Source organism: Ipomoea nil, unplaced genomic scaffold (genome assembly GCF_001879475.1).
Source record: "Ipomoea nil cultivar Tokyo-kokei standard unplaced genomic scaffold, Asagao_1.1 scaffold1421, whole genome shotgun sequence".
Lineage (NCBI taxonomy): Eukaryota > Viridiplantae > Streptophyta > Magnoliopsida > Solanales > Convolvulaceae > Ipomoea > Ipomoea nil.
In genome coordinates, this window is record NW_017617849.1 from 4,016,096 (window position 1) to 4,031,694 (window position 15,599).

At 34.7% G+C, this 15,599-nt stretch overlaps 2 protein-coding genes across 2 annotated transcripts; one reads left to right on the plus strand and one right to left on the minus strand.

Moving 5' to 3' along the window:
• Nucleotides 1-10,742: 10,742 nt before the first annotated feature.
• Nucleotides 10,743-13,058, plus strand: LOC109187401. Its single transcript, XM_019337586.1, has one exon. It carries the CDS (start codon nt 10,743-10,745, stop codon nt 13,056-13,058), a length of 2,316 nt encoding a protein of 771 aa, XP_019193131.1.
• An 85-nt stretch (nt 13,059-13,143) lies between these two features.
• Nucleotides 13,144-15,485, minus strand: LOC109188056 (glucosidase 2 subunit beta-like). The gene is made up of 6 exons (XM_019338551.1): nt 15,291-15,485; nt 15,098-15,211; nt 14,141-14,236; nt 13,721-13,900; nt 13,480-13,627; nt 13,144-13,446 (listed from the first exon to the last, which is right to left on the minus strand). The coding sequence occupies exons 1-5, from the start codon at nt 15,403-15,405 to the stop codon at nt 13,524-13,526; spliced, it is 609 nt and encodes a 202-aa protein (XP_019194096.1). The 5' UTR covers nt 15,406-15,485; the 3' UTR covers nt 13,144-13,446; nt 13,480-13,523.
• Between the last annotated feature and the right edge of the window lie 114 nt (nt 15,486-15,599).

Sequence of the window (15,599 nt, forward strand, 5' to 3'; positions counted from 1 at the left end):
CTGACCGGAAAGACTAAAAAATATAAATGATGTACGTTACGGTAGTTGAAATTTGGAATTGAGTCTCATTAATGATAGTGTGAGAATAATATTTCAAAATAGGGAGACTCTCTATACGCAGTAAATAATGATCTAGTCTCAGTGTGCAACTGGGTTATCATAATATATATCATCCATGTTCTGTCGAGCCGAAACATGGAGGGCTCTTTTAGGATTAGAGATTCAACCCTTTGTAAACAACAACAATAAAAAATGAAAATAATTCCCACAGACCACACATGTAATTTTGTCTCATTATCTTCACATGTTATCTACAATTTGTGGATGTTTAATATAAATTTAATTTTTCGTAACTAAAAATTTAATTTTTAATTACAAATCAAGGGCAACCCAATCAAGTTAATCAAAATATTTATTTAATAATCATAAAATTATAAGTTAAACAACAATCAATTGTTATACCAACTTAGTTACGGTTTTTTTTTCTGGTAAAGTAGCCTCCAACCCTCCACTCACAAACCAACTATATTTAAAAAAAAAAAAAAAAAAAAAAAAAAAAAAAAAAAACCCTGATATTCAGGCGTTGATTGCATGAAGGGATATAAGAAATCTGCAAAGTGGTATTCACATACTGGAGTCCAGAGTGGAGACTGCTGTCGGCTTCTGCATCTTTCCACATTTTTTTGACTATTAATTACCCTATGCCTCGTTTATTTTATTTTATTAATTTTCCTTTTTTTTTTGAACAAATTTTATTAATTTTCCTAAATTATGGGTTAAAGATTCTTTGTGCACGGTCAAAAAGATAAAGATAAAAGGATGCCAACCATTAAATTAAATAATAAAAAAAGAAATAATGTATCCATTAATCTTTCATATGTAAGGAGGAACTTGTAAACCCTGCATTTACAATGTAAAAGCCATATATATATATATATATATATATATATATATATATATATATATATATATATATATAGGCAAAACAACAATGTGGGTGCCCCAGTGTTGTGTTACATCTGGGAATTGCACTTCCTAGATGTAAAGACAAGCCAAGCATACATTGATTTCCATTCCCGCTTGGCCTTATTCATCTTGTTAAATAGTATAACTTATCATGTGATATTACACCGTACGCTAAATATACTTAAAAGATATCAGAAAAGGAATCTCGAAACAAATTTATAGGAGAAAATTTTAACTTATTTATATGAAAAATAGGATAGCATTCTAAAAAATGACAAATGTTTGTTGAGGTTGATATTGGGGCGGTAGTCAAATAATTAAAAGGTCCAACTCATATCCATCAATAGGGATGTTGAACAACTTGCAAACGTATGCTTGCAAAGCGTCTCCTCAAAGACTACTATAATTATTTGTCATGTCATCGGTTATCACATGACCAAGTCAACCAAATAGAATGTGCCACATCATCTATCCCACTTTGGTTTGACATATATGCTTCATCATCTAATCATTCTAGATCATCTCACATATTATATCATCTCTACATGCTTCAATTTCTATATGCTCACTACAAATATTACTAGGATTGTAGCAATTTGACCTTCCAAACGCACCATATTTTGTAATGGTCAAAACACCTACTAAATCCTTATACTATGTGTTAGTTTTTCTTCCATCTAATTCGTATACTTTAGTTTTGTTCAATAGTTCATATACTTTTAAAAAATCGTATAATTAAGGACAATAAATAACACCGTTAAAATTATCTGTTATTGTATCTTTTTAAAGGTTTGTAATTATATTTTATGGGAAGTCATCTCTAATCAAACCAAACACGGTGAAATGATTCATTTGAAGTTTTTTTTTTTTTTTTTTTGAAAGCTACTGGCTCTATTACATTGTAGTATCTGTTCATATACTTTCTCAACTTACTGAAACACAAAGAACCAATAACGCCTCCACTAAGGCTCGAACTCATAATATTCATTTGAAGTTATTATTGTTAAAGATTTACATTTTATAAAATTAAGACCCTAACAAGTTAGTTTATCCAAATATTCTAATTTTTGTAGTATCACATTGTGGAGAAGTTATCACTTAAATGACTTTTATCAATGAAGATAAATACGAAATAAGCAAACTTAATTCAACTATCGACAATTGACATTGTGTAAAAGATGAGTATTATTTAAGAGAGTTAATACCACAAATGGTCCTCTGACTATCGGGGTCGTACTCCTTTTTGTCCTCGACTTTCAATTCGACCAAAACACATTTCTCGACTTTCATTTTTAACCACAAATAGTCCTTCGTTAGTCTTTCTGTTGAGTGTTAAATTTAACCCACCAAGATACTACCATTGAGACATACAAAGCAAGGTGTTAGCGATATGGGTAGGCAATTTTCAGGTAAAACACAAAATGTAACGTGCCGGTTTGACCCATCGAACCCATTTGAAATTGATGTCGATTTGCTTATTTCCGGTTCAAGTCTCGGGTAGGATTAAAATCAGACCCGAGACTCGAGTATATGTCGTATTATATATAAATAGCATCTAGGGTTTCATTGGCATTTGATTGAAATATTATTTTTCGCTGTTTCTCTTATCTGCTCTCTAGTTCTCTGACTTCTCTCATCTCTTTTGCGCCGTTCCACTATGATGCATCCTAGATCTTCTAATCTCCTCAAATCATTGGATCTTTATTCTCCATTCAGCGATTCTTTAGTCTTACTCTAATCTAGAGCATTCATTTTTACAACTACATCGTCCAAGAGTCAATACTCGAGGTTAGTCATATACATATCATTATATATACTTTTTTTTTCTTTACATTAATCGTCATCTCCTCTTTGTGAAAAATATTGTATCATAAATTCATAACATGTTAATGATGATTCGATGAAGGCTGTGAGTTGCAAGAGGTCAATAATGGTTGAAGGGTGAACATCAAAGTCTTATTATTATTATTATTATTATTATTATTTTTTGGATCAAATTGTGAGTCTATGCCGACTAATGGGGTAATAATTGCTTATCTCATTTAGTTGTATAATTGATTGTTATATTTGTTACTTTTATGTTTTTTTTTTTTTTTTGCTAAGTACACATATCTCTTCACCATTTTTTTTTTTTTTTTGAGTATATGCTATATGCATTTTTTAATAATGAATTTTTTCTCATTCATGTATGCTAATATACTATTATATATTTGTGTTATTGTGTTATCTTAATTTCAATTACAAACTTTTTTGATATTTTTATCCGATTGTATTTTGACTAGTCCGATAACCAAAAACACCTAGTCATAGTTGGAGGTAAACACTCACAGGGCATAACGTAGTCGAAAAATTAAGTGTTGTTGTAGTACACAATAAATACCCAGATTTAATTCCTTATAGTTCAAAAAAAAGATTTAATTCCTTAATGGGAGATCTAAGCCATACACATCCAATTGTTGTGTTCCATAGATGGATATGCTGTGTTTTAGTCTTTTTGAGCTGTCATATGTAGAATATTTTTCTTATTACTTTATTTCTTTTGCTCAAAACAATTAGAATTTCAGATTTTTTTAATTTTTAGAATAACTTTACAAATTTGGGTTTATGCACCTGAACTCAATCCGAGACTGATCTTAAAAATATCCGACAATTAATTTGATTCTTGGACTTTAAAAATAAGACCTAAAAATTTTCAATGACCATTCTTACATCGGGTCAAATTCAAATTTGATCCATGCCCACCCTTAGTTAGCGACTTAGCGAGATCTCAATAGCTCACTAAGATACTGTTACATAGCAACAAAATGTAAGTGGGTTTCAAGAACCCACTAGAAATTCTATTAGAGCGTAATGGACATGTGACAGGTTATTGATAAAATCTCGAGAGCCTATTAGGTGAAATAAAACGCTTCAAAAAATCATAGTATGTTAAACGAACATCTATTAACAGGTTGTTGAAGAATCTATCAACCATCTCAATGAGAAGGTGAATGCCTTCCGTCGGGGTAGGTGACCAACTGGTCTCTTTCTCGGGCAGTTGACCTAATTGTTTCAATATAACATTTTAAAAGATAAAAGTGTAATTGTATTTTTTAAAAATTTAGGAGCTTAATTGACTTTCTAATAATATTTAGAGGCTTATTTGATTTTTTTTAGAAATAAAATTACAATTCCATCCTACCAAACAACATGGTACTAAGTTGGAAATGTTATAAATAAAACTTATGGTGGACATTAATATAGTAGCTTTGTAACGTCTGTAACGGATGTAATTATCCTTTATTATTGTATGCCTTTAGTGTATCTTGTATATATATCATTGTACTATGATGGATGATGATGAATGGATCTATCCTCCTTTTCTCCCTCATCTTTCTACTCTTATTCTCGTTCTTACTGTTCTTCACGAGCTAAAGGCCTGCAAACTAACTTGCAATACAACACGTTATCAGCACGCTCAAACTTGGTGAACGGTAATTTTATGTTATTCTAATGCACGTTATACTCGTTTAAAGCATTCTAGAAACTTTTATCATTATCCTGAAATGCTACATGCAACTGCATATACTATCATTTTTATGATCAGTGGATATATTTCTTGAATTATATGCTTTTTAGACAATTCGTATGGTATGAATGCATGATATACATTTTTCTTTCCCGTATTAATCATAGTTGTCTAGATACCTGCTACATTGACTTGATCTGCTTTTCGAAATACACACACAAAAAATGGTATTTATATTATCTCATATGCTTTACGATTTTCTCAAAAAAAAATTTTTTCGGTATTTCTTTTACATATTGCGTATATGTATATGTTTCGTATTAAAATTTTTTTTTGGGAAAACCTTGGATTGGAGTACAAACAAAATCCATAATATGAGAATGGATTTGCTAGTGATCTTCCTTATCATAGATGGTTTTTAAAGATGATTGTCATCTTGTAGTGATCTTCCTTATATTACCTTTAATATTGAGTTCATATAGCTAGCAATGATGTGCCTTGTGCAACCAAATTGTTTCAATGACTATTCTCACATTGAAAACAAAAAAAATTTGACCTTCAATTAAATGCTAAGAAATGTGATTTTGTATCATGGTTTTGGAAAAGGCATTGTTTTGTGGCAATTAGATATTGCATTTGTTTTGATTTGCCATAATAATCTTGATTATGATATGGGAATCATATTTTAGAATTCCTATTGAAATTGCTTATTCAAATTTTATGTGGTAATAATGATGATATTATGATTTTCAGTTACGATAAACAAAAAAATGTTTATATAACATTATTACTATTAAGTAATATTTTTTTTCAATTGAGAATTTCATGTATCGTAACCTTATCATCATTATTCTTGGATTTTGATATCCATGTTGGTTGAGAATGAATATTTAGATTTATTCTCATATTCATACTTTTAATTCAAGATTATTATTATGCATATAATTGAATTAAGTGCATAGTATTATTGATTTAAATTATCCAATTTGATTATTTCTAGCATATGATGTAACCACACTTATCAAACCACACTGCCAGTACTTGCTTTGTTTAGTGACAGTGCTATTGTTCCTGGTTAATGTGAATACCACTGCTAATGAATCACTTAGTGTTGGTATTGGGGACTAGGGTCACACCTACTTGCGTGACTAATAATGGTGCACGTCAAGCTGCCAGTTCGGCCATAGCGTCTCGTGACTCTTATGTCACAATTAATACTTTAATAATTTAAATACTTTGGTCTAGCCCCATGTTCCAATTCGTGGCAGTGCATGTGCTTTCAATGAACCTGTTAGTGGTTGGCATGTTGTGTTGCTAGGTGTTGGCCCTAGTGTTAATGCTCTTAATGTTTATAAGATTTTTCTTAAATCTTAATGTAATTTTTGCCTAGAAATGAAGCACTTATTATATGACTGTCACTGAAGGATTGTTTTGATCAACAAGTGATTATAGCCAAAATTCTAAATATAGCATTGCCCAGAAGGCAACAAGTCATAGCACAAATTAAAAATATCAGCACTCGGGTAGTTTCCCCAATGTAAAATTGGCTTTGTATTATTTCACATGAGTCTTGGGCATTAGAATAAATCTTAAATCGGAGTATTTAAACAAAATTATAATGTCTAATTTTTTTAATATAGTTTTACTCAGAAGGTAAATCAAGAGCACTAATTTTATTAGTCACCCGTTATCTTGCCTCAAGCTCTCGATTATAGATATTTGATCTAAAAGGATTTATAGACCCTAAGTCAATCCCTGAAGGATATTTGGTGTATGCGGGTCTTATTGTCAATGGTCGTATTGTACTCCAGTAGTAGTACATGACAAAATTATGCTAAGTGTTTGGTCATTGGGCTATTTTTTTTAATAAGGTCTGGAAGACCCTGAATGTGGATTGATCTTTAAGGTGACTAATGACTCATGAATGAAGTTTGCAACTTCTATTTCTAATGTTATGCTACTCTCCAAAAGTCAATATTGACTCACATCATGTTGGTTTGCCTGAAGCAAACAAGTTGTGATTTTTTTTTACACATAGTAATCACTGCCTAAAAAATTCTGACCGGCGCAGTTTGAAAATTAAATTCGTGAAAAATACTTGTTGAACTCCTTTTGGCATGAAATATTTTCTGGAGAACCTAGACTCGTGATATTTGATGTCTGTAAAAATATTTTGTTAAAAATATTCTTTGGTTATTCCAGAAAAATTTGTAAAGTTTTGGCAGTGTGCTGCCAATTATTTTTCTGCCTGGAGCAATGTTGAGAAAAATTTTGGGAAAAATACTTTTAGACCTTGGATTGGAATGAAAATTTTCGTGTACATTCTAGACTTGATGAACTACATATCTGCAAAATTTTGTGCCAAAATGTGTTACCATTTTTTCCCAGAAAATTCTGAAATCCAGGTCACAATTCTGAAAATCTTTTGCCATTTTCAGCTTGTATATCTTGTTTTTTTGTGATGTTTTCATGCTTGTATGAAACTATGAGATAAAATGAGAGATTTCTTGGAAAAGTACTATTTTTGACTCCCCAAAATAGGAATGAATGGGCCCGGCAACAAACATATGCTCATTATTTTTCGGCGAACGGTACATCTCTCATTTTTCTAATTTATGAATTAATTAGAATATCTCTTGTCATGTCATGCGTTGTGTGTACCAAATATGATGTGCATGACTAAATTGAGTTTTTGGTGTCCAAGACATAAGGGACAATTATATCACATATTGCATGTGCTTCTCTTTAATTGACATCATTTAAGCATATAATCTCTTGATTATGTTCATATAAGAGATTTTGTTATTTCTCTTGTTGGCAATTTATGATTTGTTATAGGCCATAGCTATTGAGATTCATCACCCAACTTATAAGTGGGACAATAGCATGAATTCTTAATATGGTTAGGTTGCACCTGTCGTTGCTAAACCTTAACTTGCATGTGGTAACAATTAAAGGCTATGACATGTTTACAGTGCTAGTTTCTGCTATAGAAACTCTTTGACATGAGATTTGGGCATATGATATTTAAATTTATAGCCCTCTTTTTTTTTTTTTTTTTTGTATATTTATTTGCCCAGAAGGTAGATTAAGGACTTTAATTTTCTAAGTCACCCTTTAGGATGAACCTTGACGATAAATACATGACCAAAAATGGTCCACCTATCCCATCAATCCCCGAAGGATTGCTATGACGTTACTATGAGTCAAGTTCTTTTTACCCAAGTCTAACTCAATGCATATCACAAATCAATCCCTCAAGGATTGCTATACCCCCCTTTTCACCTAGTACGTGGTTTCAGAAGTAACATTTCCCTATCTGCGTTATTTTTTTTTTTTTGCGCAGTCTATTTTATATCACCACCACAACGTACCTCTAAAAGGGCTATCAAAGAAACCTCCGTCTATTAATTAAATACCGAAAGCCCATGATAGAGGATCAATACATATAATTGGGTACGTTGACTGCATTCCTAATGAAGATTGTTTCTCGGCATTAGGGGGAGATAATATACTACTCCGTAGCTTTTTGGAATGCCAAGAAATTTCATAAGAATAAAAACATCTTCATTATTTAAATCCATGTACTAGTTAGATTGAACTGGAAGTTCAAAAGATAATCTATTTGCGATATTAGCAAAAAAATTTGCCAAGTACATCTATTGATCATACCGATCATAAAAGAGTGACTAGGTCCCATGTACCTTTCCCAACATGGACCAAATATATCTACCGATACTCCTTGACGCCAGAAGTGTAGGAGATCTATCGATGAAAAAGATATGAATCATAATACTAGATCTAGTAAAGAAACATTGTCACTCTTGAAATAGCTTGAATAATTATGTCCTGCAGACGTTCGTCCAGATGACGAAAAACCCTGGTAAGACTTATAGGTGCACCAAACAAATGTAATACTAGGGACGCGGAACGACCAGATCAAAATATCTTTGGAAAATGTTTAGAATTTGGTTGTTTTAGAAATTGCCATTACTTTTACAGATATGGGAGTTTTACAAAAAGGTTATAGTTGTCGACAACACAATTGCCATCACAAATTGCTCGTTATATGATAATTTGGATCCAGAGTTAGGCACCAGAAGTGCCATGACTATTTAATATATAAAGGAGCAATTAAGGCATAGCTCGACTCGCTAATATGAATAAATTCTCTTTATAACAATACACCATTAAGCGTTAACCCTGAAGGTTACAAATGGGTGTGTGCATGAAAGAGAAGTAAGAATAACAAGGTGATATGATATGCAGCGAGTTTGTAGCCTATGGGTTCACGCAGAGACCCTTAATTGATTTTAATCAAATATACTCTCCCACGGTAAATGGCATTAAGTTCCGCTACATAATACAATTGGCAGAATAATAAATTTAGATATGCAGTTAAATTTATCTTGAGAAATCCCTGATGGATTCATAATTCTCATTTTTAAGTATTATTATGTGTCATTATCTACTCTTTAAAGGGTTGCGAATGGAGTTAATATCCTCATTGAAGGAATAATATGTACCATTGTGTGCTCGATAAAGGGTTGATAATGAACTTATTTATTATTTATTATCTCAGTCAAGATTGATGGTGTAAACATCAATGAAAGATATAAAGAGCTTGATGATGTCAGTTCATGTTTAAAGACTGAGACTTTTGAAACAAAAAGCTTGTGAAAGCTATAAGTATTATCTCGACTTGAAGATCGAGTTTTTCTTTACAGTTTTTTATATACACCAGTCAGCCTACATCTAAAAATGCTTTTTCATATGTCTATATGCATATAAGTGTCATGTTTTTATCAAACTAAAGGTTGCCTAATAATCTCTTGAAGTAGATAAGGAACCTTTTTGGACTCGAAGTCCCTTACTTCATTATCATTGGAGCACCATTATAGAACCAGAAGTTCCATAACCGCAACATATTTGCGATAAAATTGCTAGCAAAATCTAGTGCTCCCCCTACAAATGAAGTACTTGAATAATGATTAACATATCCTCCGGTATCTTCGAGATACAAAGACATGACATTTATGTAAGAAACCATGATACGATTTTAATAGGCTACTTGGGTACTGGCTGTTTTGTTTGATCCCCGCAATGCCAAGTCCAAACTGGTTATACAATGAATTTCCCTAAATGTTCAAAATGAGGACAATAACACTTGTGTTGCACAAATGTTATATTAGCTCTAGAAGAGCCATAAGATTATTGTACACTACTCTAAGTGACAATCCAGAAGATTTGTCCAATCCATCTCTTCAAAATTTGAAATATATGTAGAACTTGAAGATTGTTATCTTCAGGGGGAGACTGGAAGTACATTTAATCGAATCAATCCGGAAGATTGAACATTGAACGTAAAATCCTGAAGATTAAGTCATAAAAGACTAACAATTGCGCACTATTTGCAACACATAAATACATAAATATCATGTACTTTTTTCCTCACTAGTTTTCTCCCATTGGGTTTTCTAGTGTGGTTTTTAACAAGGCATGAGTATGATATAGTAATGACAATGAGGAAAAGTTGCAAAATAATTGCTTAAATGGACAAACCCCAAAATCGTGAAGATTATGCGGTTTGCGCCCTGAAGGCTTATGGTTGTACTATTTTTCCCTTAACTAAGTTTTTCCCACAGGGTTTTCTTAAGTTAAGGTTTTTAATGAGGCGACCAAATACAATATATGTTTTTATATATATCATGTACTCTTTTCTTCAACTAGGTTTTTCCCACGTGGTTTTCCTAGTGAAGTTTTTAATGAGGCATGAATATATTTTCTATTGTACTCTTTTCTTGTCTAGGTTTTTCCCACAGGGTTTTCCTAGAAAGTTTTTAATGAGGCAAGATCATGATCAAATAATGTCCAAGGGGGAGTGTTATAAATAAAACTTATGGTGGACATTAATATAGTAGCTTTGTAACGTCTGTAACGGATGTAATTATCCTTCATTATTGTATGCCTTTAGTGTATCTTATATATATATCATTGTACTATGATGGATGATGATGAATGGATCTATCCTCCTTTTCTCCCTCATCTTTCTACTCTTATTCTCGTTCTTACTGTTCTTCACGAGCTAAAGGCCTGCAAACTAACTTGCAATACAACAGGAAAAAGAAAAGGAAAGTCAAGCTGTGAAGGCGAATAATCAGGGCAGAAACCCCTCTCTTCACTTCCCAATTACATATGTGCGTTGAATAGAAGAACATCTGCGCCTACTTGTATCTTCACTCGTCATTTCTATCGAATTACATTAACAATGTCGAGTCCGACGGGTTCTCAGATCCCTGACCCAGAAATCCCCACTCAAGATGAAACAAGCAATTCCCATCAATGTTCGCAGACCGAAACACTAGAAGAAGAAGAATCCCAAAACCTAGATAACCCTCAAGATCAAGAAGTTGCTGATCAAGAAGACCCAAAATCCCATCCAGAAGAAAACCCAGACGATGAATTCTTAGGTGAGGCTCTTCCTTTACCTCCTGCTATTCATGTGGCGTTTCCACCCATGGGTGGAGACATGCTTGATGCCCCTTTGCCCTCACCCGCTAACCATAACAGGCGCGCCCCCAAGCGCAAGAAGAGTAAAATTTATGCCAAGAAGCAACAGGCTATAGATAAGAAATTGAGTACCCTTTTGGGGAGTTTGAACCCTATTCCCTTTGTGCCCTCCAAGGTTCTTGATTTCAGTAAACATGAGAAGCTGATGAAGCAGTTAGGGCTGTGGGAATTCGTTCATATAGAGTTTGATCAGAATATTAGGGTTGATTTGATTGCTCAGTTGGTTGCATCTTATGACCCGAAACTTAGGTGTAGTTATGTGAATGAGCGCAGGATCCAAGTGAATAGGGCAGATTTAGGGCGGGCTCTTAAGCTGCATGTGAAGAAGGAGAAGGGTGGGGGAAATGTGTTGGAGGGTGTGGACTTAGATGGGGAGTCATTGCCCGATGAGTCCGTTGCGTTTATTGAGGATTTCGTGTCGAATTGGGTGCTTTTGCATGAGGATGCTTGGATAATGCCAAGTGAGGTGCTGAACTGGACAAAGTTTATCAAGGATAAGCACCCGGAGAAGGTGGATTGGGCTGGGTTGTTCTGGTTCATGGTGGAGAAGGAGTTGATACGGGGTGAGAAGTTGGAAGACTGTTATTACGCAGCACATTTGCAGTGTTTAATTAAGTCCCAACGTGAAGTGTTGTTCAGTGAGGAGCCTGACAAGGTACAACATGAAGAGGGTTTCTTGGCTGAGGAGACTGAGAAGGTACAACATGAAAGCAGGCTGTTCACCGAGGAGCCTGCCAATGTGGAAGTCAAGGAAGTGGAAGACGGTGGTGGTGAGAGTGATGTGAAAGTTGGAGGTTTGGCTGAGGGTCAAGAAGAAGGGACTCTGATCAAAGAGCTAAATGTTGAGCTGACATTGGGCCAGGAATCCCGGGATGTCCAGGAGATGGAAATGGGCCCGGATGTTCAGGAGGTGGAAGATGTGAAGGATGTGGAGATGATGAATTTCGAGGAGCACGTGGAAGAAGAGCAAGAGGAGGAGGGGGAGGAACGGGGACCCTTTTTGCAGAAGTGTATGAGAGAAGGTATAAGTTTGGATGAGAATGAGCAGACAGAAGAAGAAAATGAAGAGTTGGAGGAAGAAGATGAAGAGCAAGAGGGGGAGGAGGATGGTTTAGCTCTTCCGCCTCTTGTTGATACTCTTGGTGTTGGTGGGGATGGACATGCTGAAAATTATCTTGAAGCCATGGAGACAACCCAGATTGCACTTGATTCTCATGGCCATTTTCCCTGTCAGTCCTCGGTTGACCTTCTTGCTTCTAGAACTGATCTGAATTCTGGCGGCACATTTTTTGACCATGGCGGTAAAAGAGGCGTTGAGCATGATGAAGGCATTGGCAGTCATTCTCTAGGGGGCAATAAGCGATTGAGGATGGACGGTCCATGGGATAACAAGCCATTGGGGGACTTTGGGACATGCATTGAGCAAATGCAACAATTGATGACAAGAGCTAGGATGATGTATGAAGCAAAGGAACAAAATGAGCAAGAATGTAGCTTGTATAATCAATATTTGCTTGCTGAGTTGCAAAAGCGTGATGACATGGTTCAGCACCTTGACAAGGCTAGGCGTGAAGAAACTCAAAAAAGAGATCAGCAGATTTATCGTCTTGAACGTGAACTTTTCATGATGGGCAATATTTTGGAGGGTTATAGGAAGGCATTGAAAAATACCCACATGGCATTTGCTGAATATAGGTTGCAAGCTCAGCTTCCCGAGGAACCAGTTTACAAGGATTCTGGGCCTGGTGGTCTTGTGTTGAGCACTACTGAAATTGAGAAACTTCGATGTAAACAAGAAGAGGAATATCGATCAAATTGCTTGATGTTGGAGCTGAAAGCAAGAGAAGTCGAGGAAGGTTACGTTACTGAATTCGAAATGCATATGAACAAAGTTCTTGCACTGGACAACAGGTTGACAATTCTCTCTGACAATCTGAAGGAACTTAAGGAAATGCATGATAAGAGAAAAGCTCCAGAAACTCAGCAAATTTCAATGGAAACACCAAATGATTGATTGTGGTTGTGACCTACTTTTACTACCTGGTGCTGTTACTTCTAACTAGATAAAATGTGGTGTCATTTGATCTAGGCTGTACTTCTTTTAAATTTAAATTTGAAAGCATCTATGCTGTAGTTTATATGTTTTGTTTGAGTTGATACCATCAGCTAATACAATTTATCTCTTGTTTGGTCTTTTTCTTAAAGTTTGGCATATTAACTAGGTAAAATTACTCATAGTACATTCATAATTTCATCAATTCATCCTATGACTGTTCATAACCATTACATTCTCGATATTCTGTAGAAGAAAAAACTGGAAAAACAATCTTGAATAATACATACAGTTAGATAAAGCTAATGCTATTATTAGACCACTGACATGAGAATAGAGGCTGCTTATAATGCCATACACATCAATCGAAAGCATACATGATACACCTTGATGCAAAACAAAAATGAAATCTTGAATTCAATGCTATCAACGCGGCTGTCTTCTTCTAGATCTGGAACTTCGACAAAATAGTGGGATGCCCACAACAATAATAATAAGAAGAACCTGTAGGACTACCAATATCTTCAAACCTGGAATAGTCAGTAGACCATACAGAGTTATCTCACTCTCTCCCCATGGATAAGGCATATAAGCAAAGAGCTTTACTATTAGCAGAAGTTTACCTTTAACTTTCTGTACTGGATCCTCTCTATTAACTCCATCTTTAACTATTTTTCTGCCAAATGAATCTAAATTATCTTGTGAAACATAACTTCTTGTCTGATAGGAGAAATCCCCGCCCATAACACAAGTGTTTGGGCAACTAAAGGTGCCATCATTCTCATCGCTTCCATCACAGCAATCTAGAAACGTGATTAAACCAGCATAACATTTGGCACAAGAAAACAATCTAGAAACATGATTGAACCAGCATAACATTTGGGACAAGAAAACATTACTAATTTACAAGGAATGCAACTATAATGGTAAACAGCTTTAATTAGGAAAGAAGACATAATAATAATAATAATAATATAACACAAGGATTCTCAAAATAAAGCAATATTTGAAAGTGGGAAAAGATAATTAAGTGCAGTACTTACCACAAATGTGATCGTTTACTCGAGATGAAAACAAAAATTTTGGTGTGCTGCCCATATTCTTGCAATAGAACTTTCCCTTGGGACAGGCTGCAGTTCCTACATATCCATTATTCCATTTAAAGGGGATTGGTAACTTGAAACAAGATATCTACTTGCATTAGCCCTTTGAGACTTTGAGTGCATAAATCAGCACAAAACTATAATTGTGTTAGGTACTACACAAATCCCAAAGTTTTCAGAAGCAATCAGAATCAGAAATGGGGGACTTGGGGGAATGGAGGGTGGGGACTGGGAGGGAGGACAACACATTTTATCTACATAAAAGCTTCATGCCTGTGAACTTCCTGACTTCTAGACCACAATGGCTTCATCACGAAATCTTCTTAATCCTCTCACTAATGAACAAAAAACCAGCGTGTTTTCCTTTACATCAGATACTTGAATATCTATGCTAGTGAAGTGTGATTTAAGAGTAAAGTTCGTCACTTGAAACATATCCTAATTTAAATTCATGAACAATAGTTAGTACTTGAAATTGCTCAATTAAGCAAACCAGTGACTACACTCTTTAATACCAGTATATTGAACATTTTTAAGGGGCAGAGTTGAACCAAACCAGAAGTTTAGAATCAAGAGACAAATTGGTGAATGGTAACTGAGATATAAGCTTATCCTCTCAGCACATTTTCTTTTAATACATGGAAAGAAGTGTCCTTTCCATAATCCACCTCACTTAAGACTCATATCAACAACTATGCAATGCCCAAATTAACAACAAAAGAAAAGATTGGGGCATTTTCTATCCTAAATCACAGTAGTACGAGCTGACCCGATTGAACATATCCATTGCGATCCAAAGCCGAAACATTCGATACGAAGAAAACCCAATTAATGAGTAACATCACAGTTTCAGAAACAATCGAAGTCAAGAAATGGGATTTGAGCTAAAATGCATACCGGGCTCATCAGTGCCGTCCAGGCAGTCACAAAAATCATCGTTTAGGCGGTCTCTGGTGAAAGATTTTGACCCATCTTTACATTTGATCAACTCCGATGAATAGTACTTCTCATCTGCAAACACATCACATCATGTAGTGAATACCTATACTTCAAGAAAGATAACTCACCATGGGTGCACGCAGAGAGAGACCTAGAGGGTGGATGCCGATGGGCAAAGCAAAAGCAGGAGAGGGGCAGAAATGGAAGGAAATAGTGAAGAAGTAGAGATGGAGGAGAAGACTTCGCAGAAGAAGACCAGCCTCCATTACGGTTGGATGATTTTTTTTTTTTTTTTTTTTTTCCTTGGCACTGTTAACAGTGTTGGAATTTCCTTGCGTGGAAAAAGAAAGAAACTTTTTTTTTCTTTTTCTTTTTGGGTTCCTAATTAAAATTAAAATTTAAAGTTATATTCTAAGAGAAAGAGTTAACCCCGTAGAAGTGTAAAACCCTAAACCCAGAT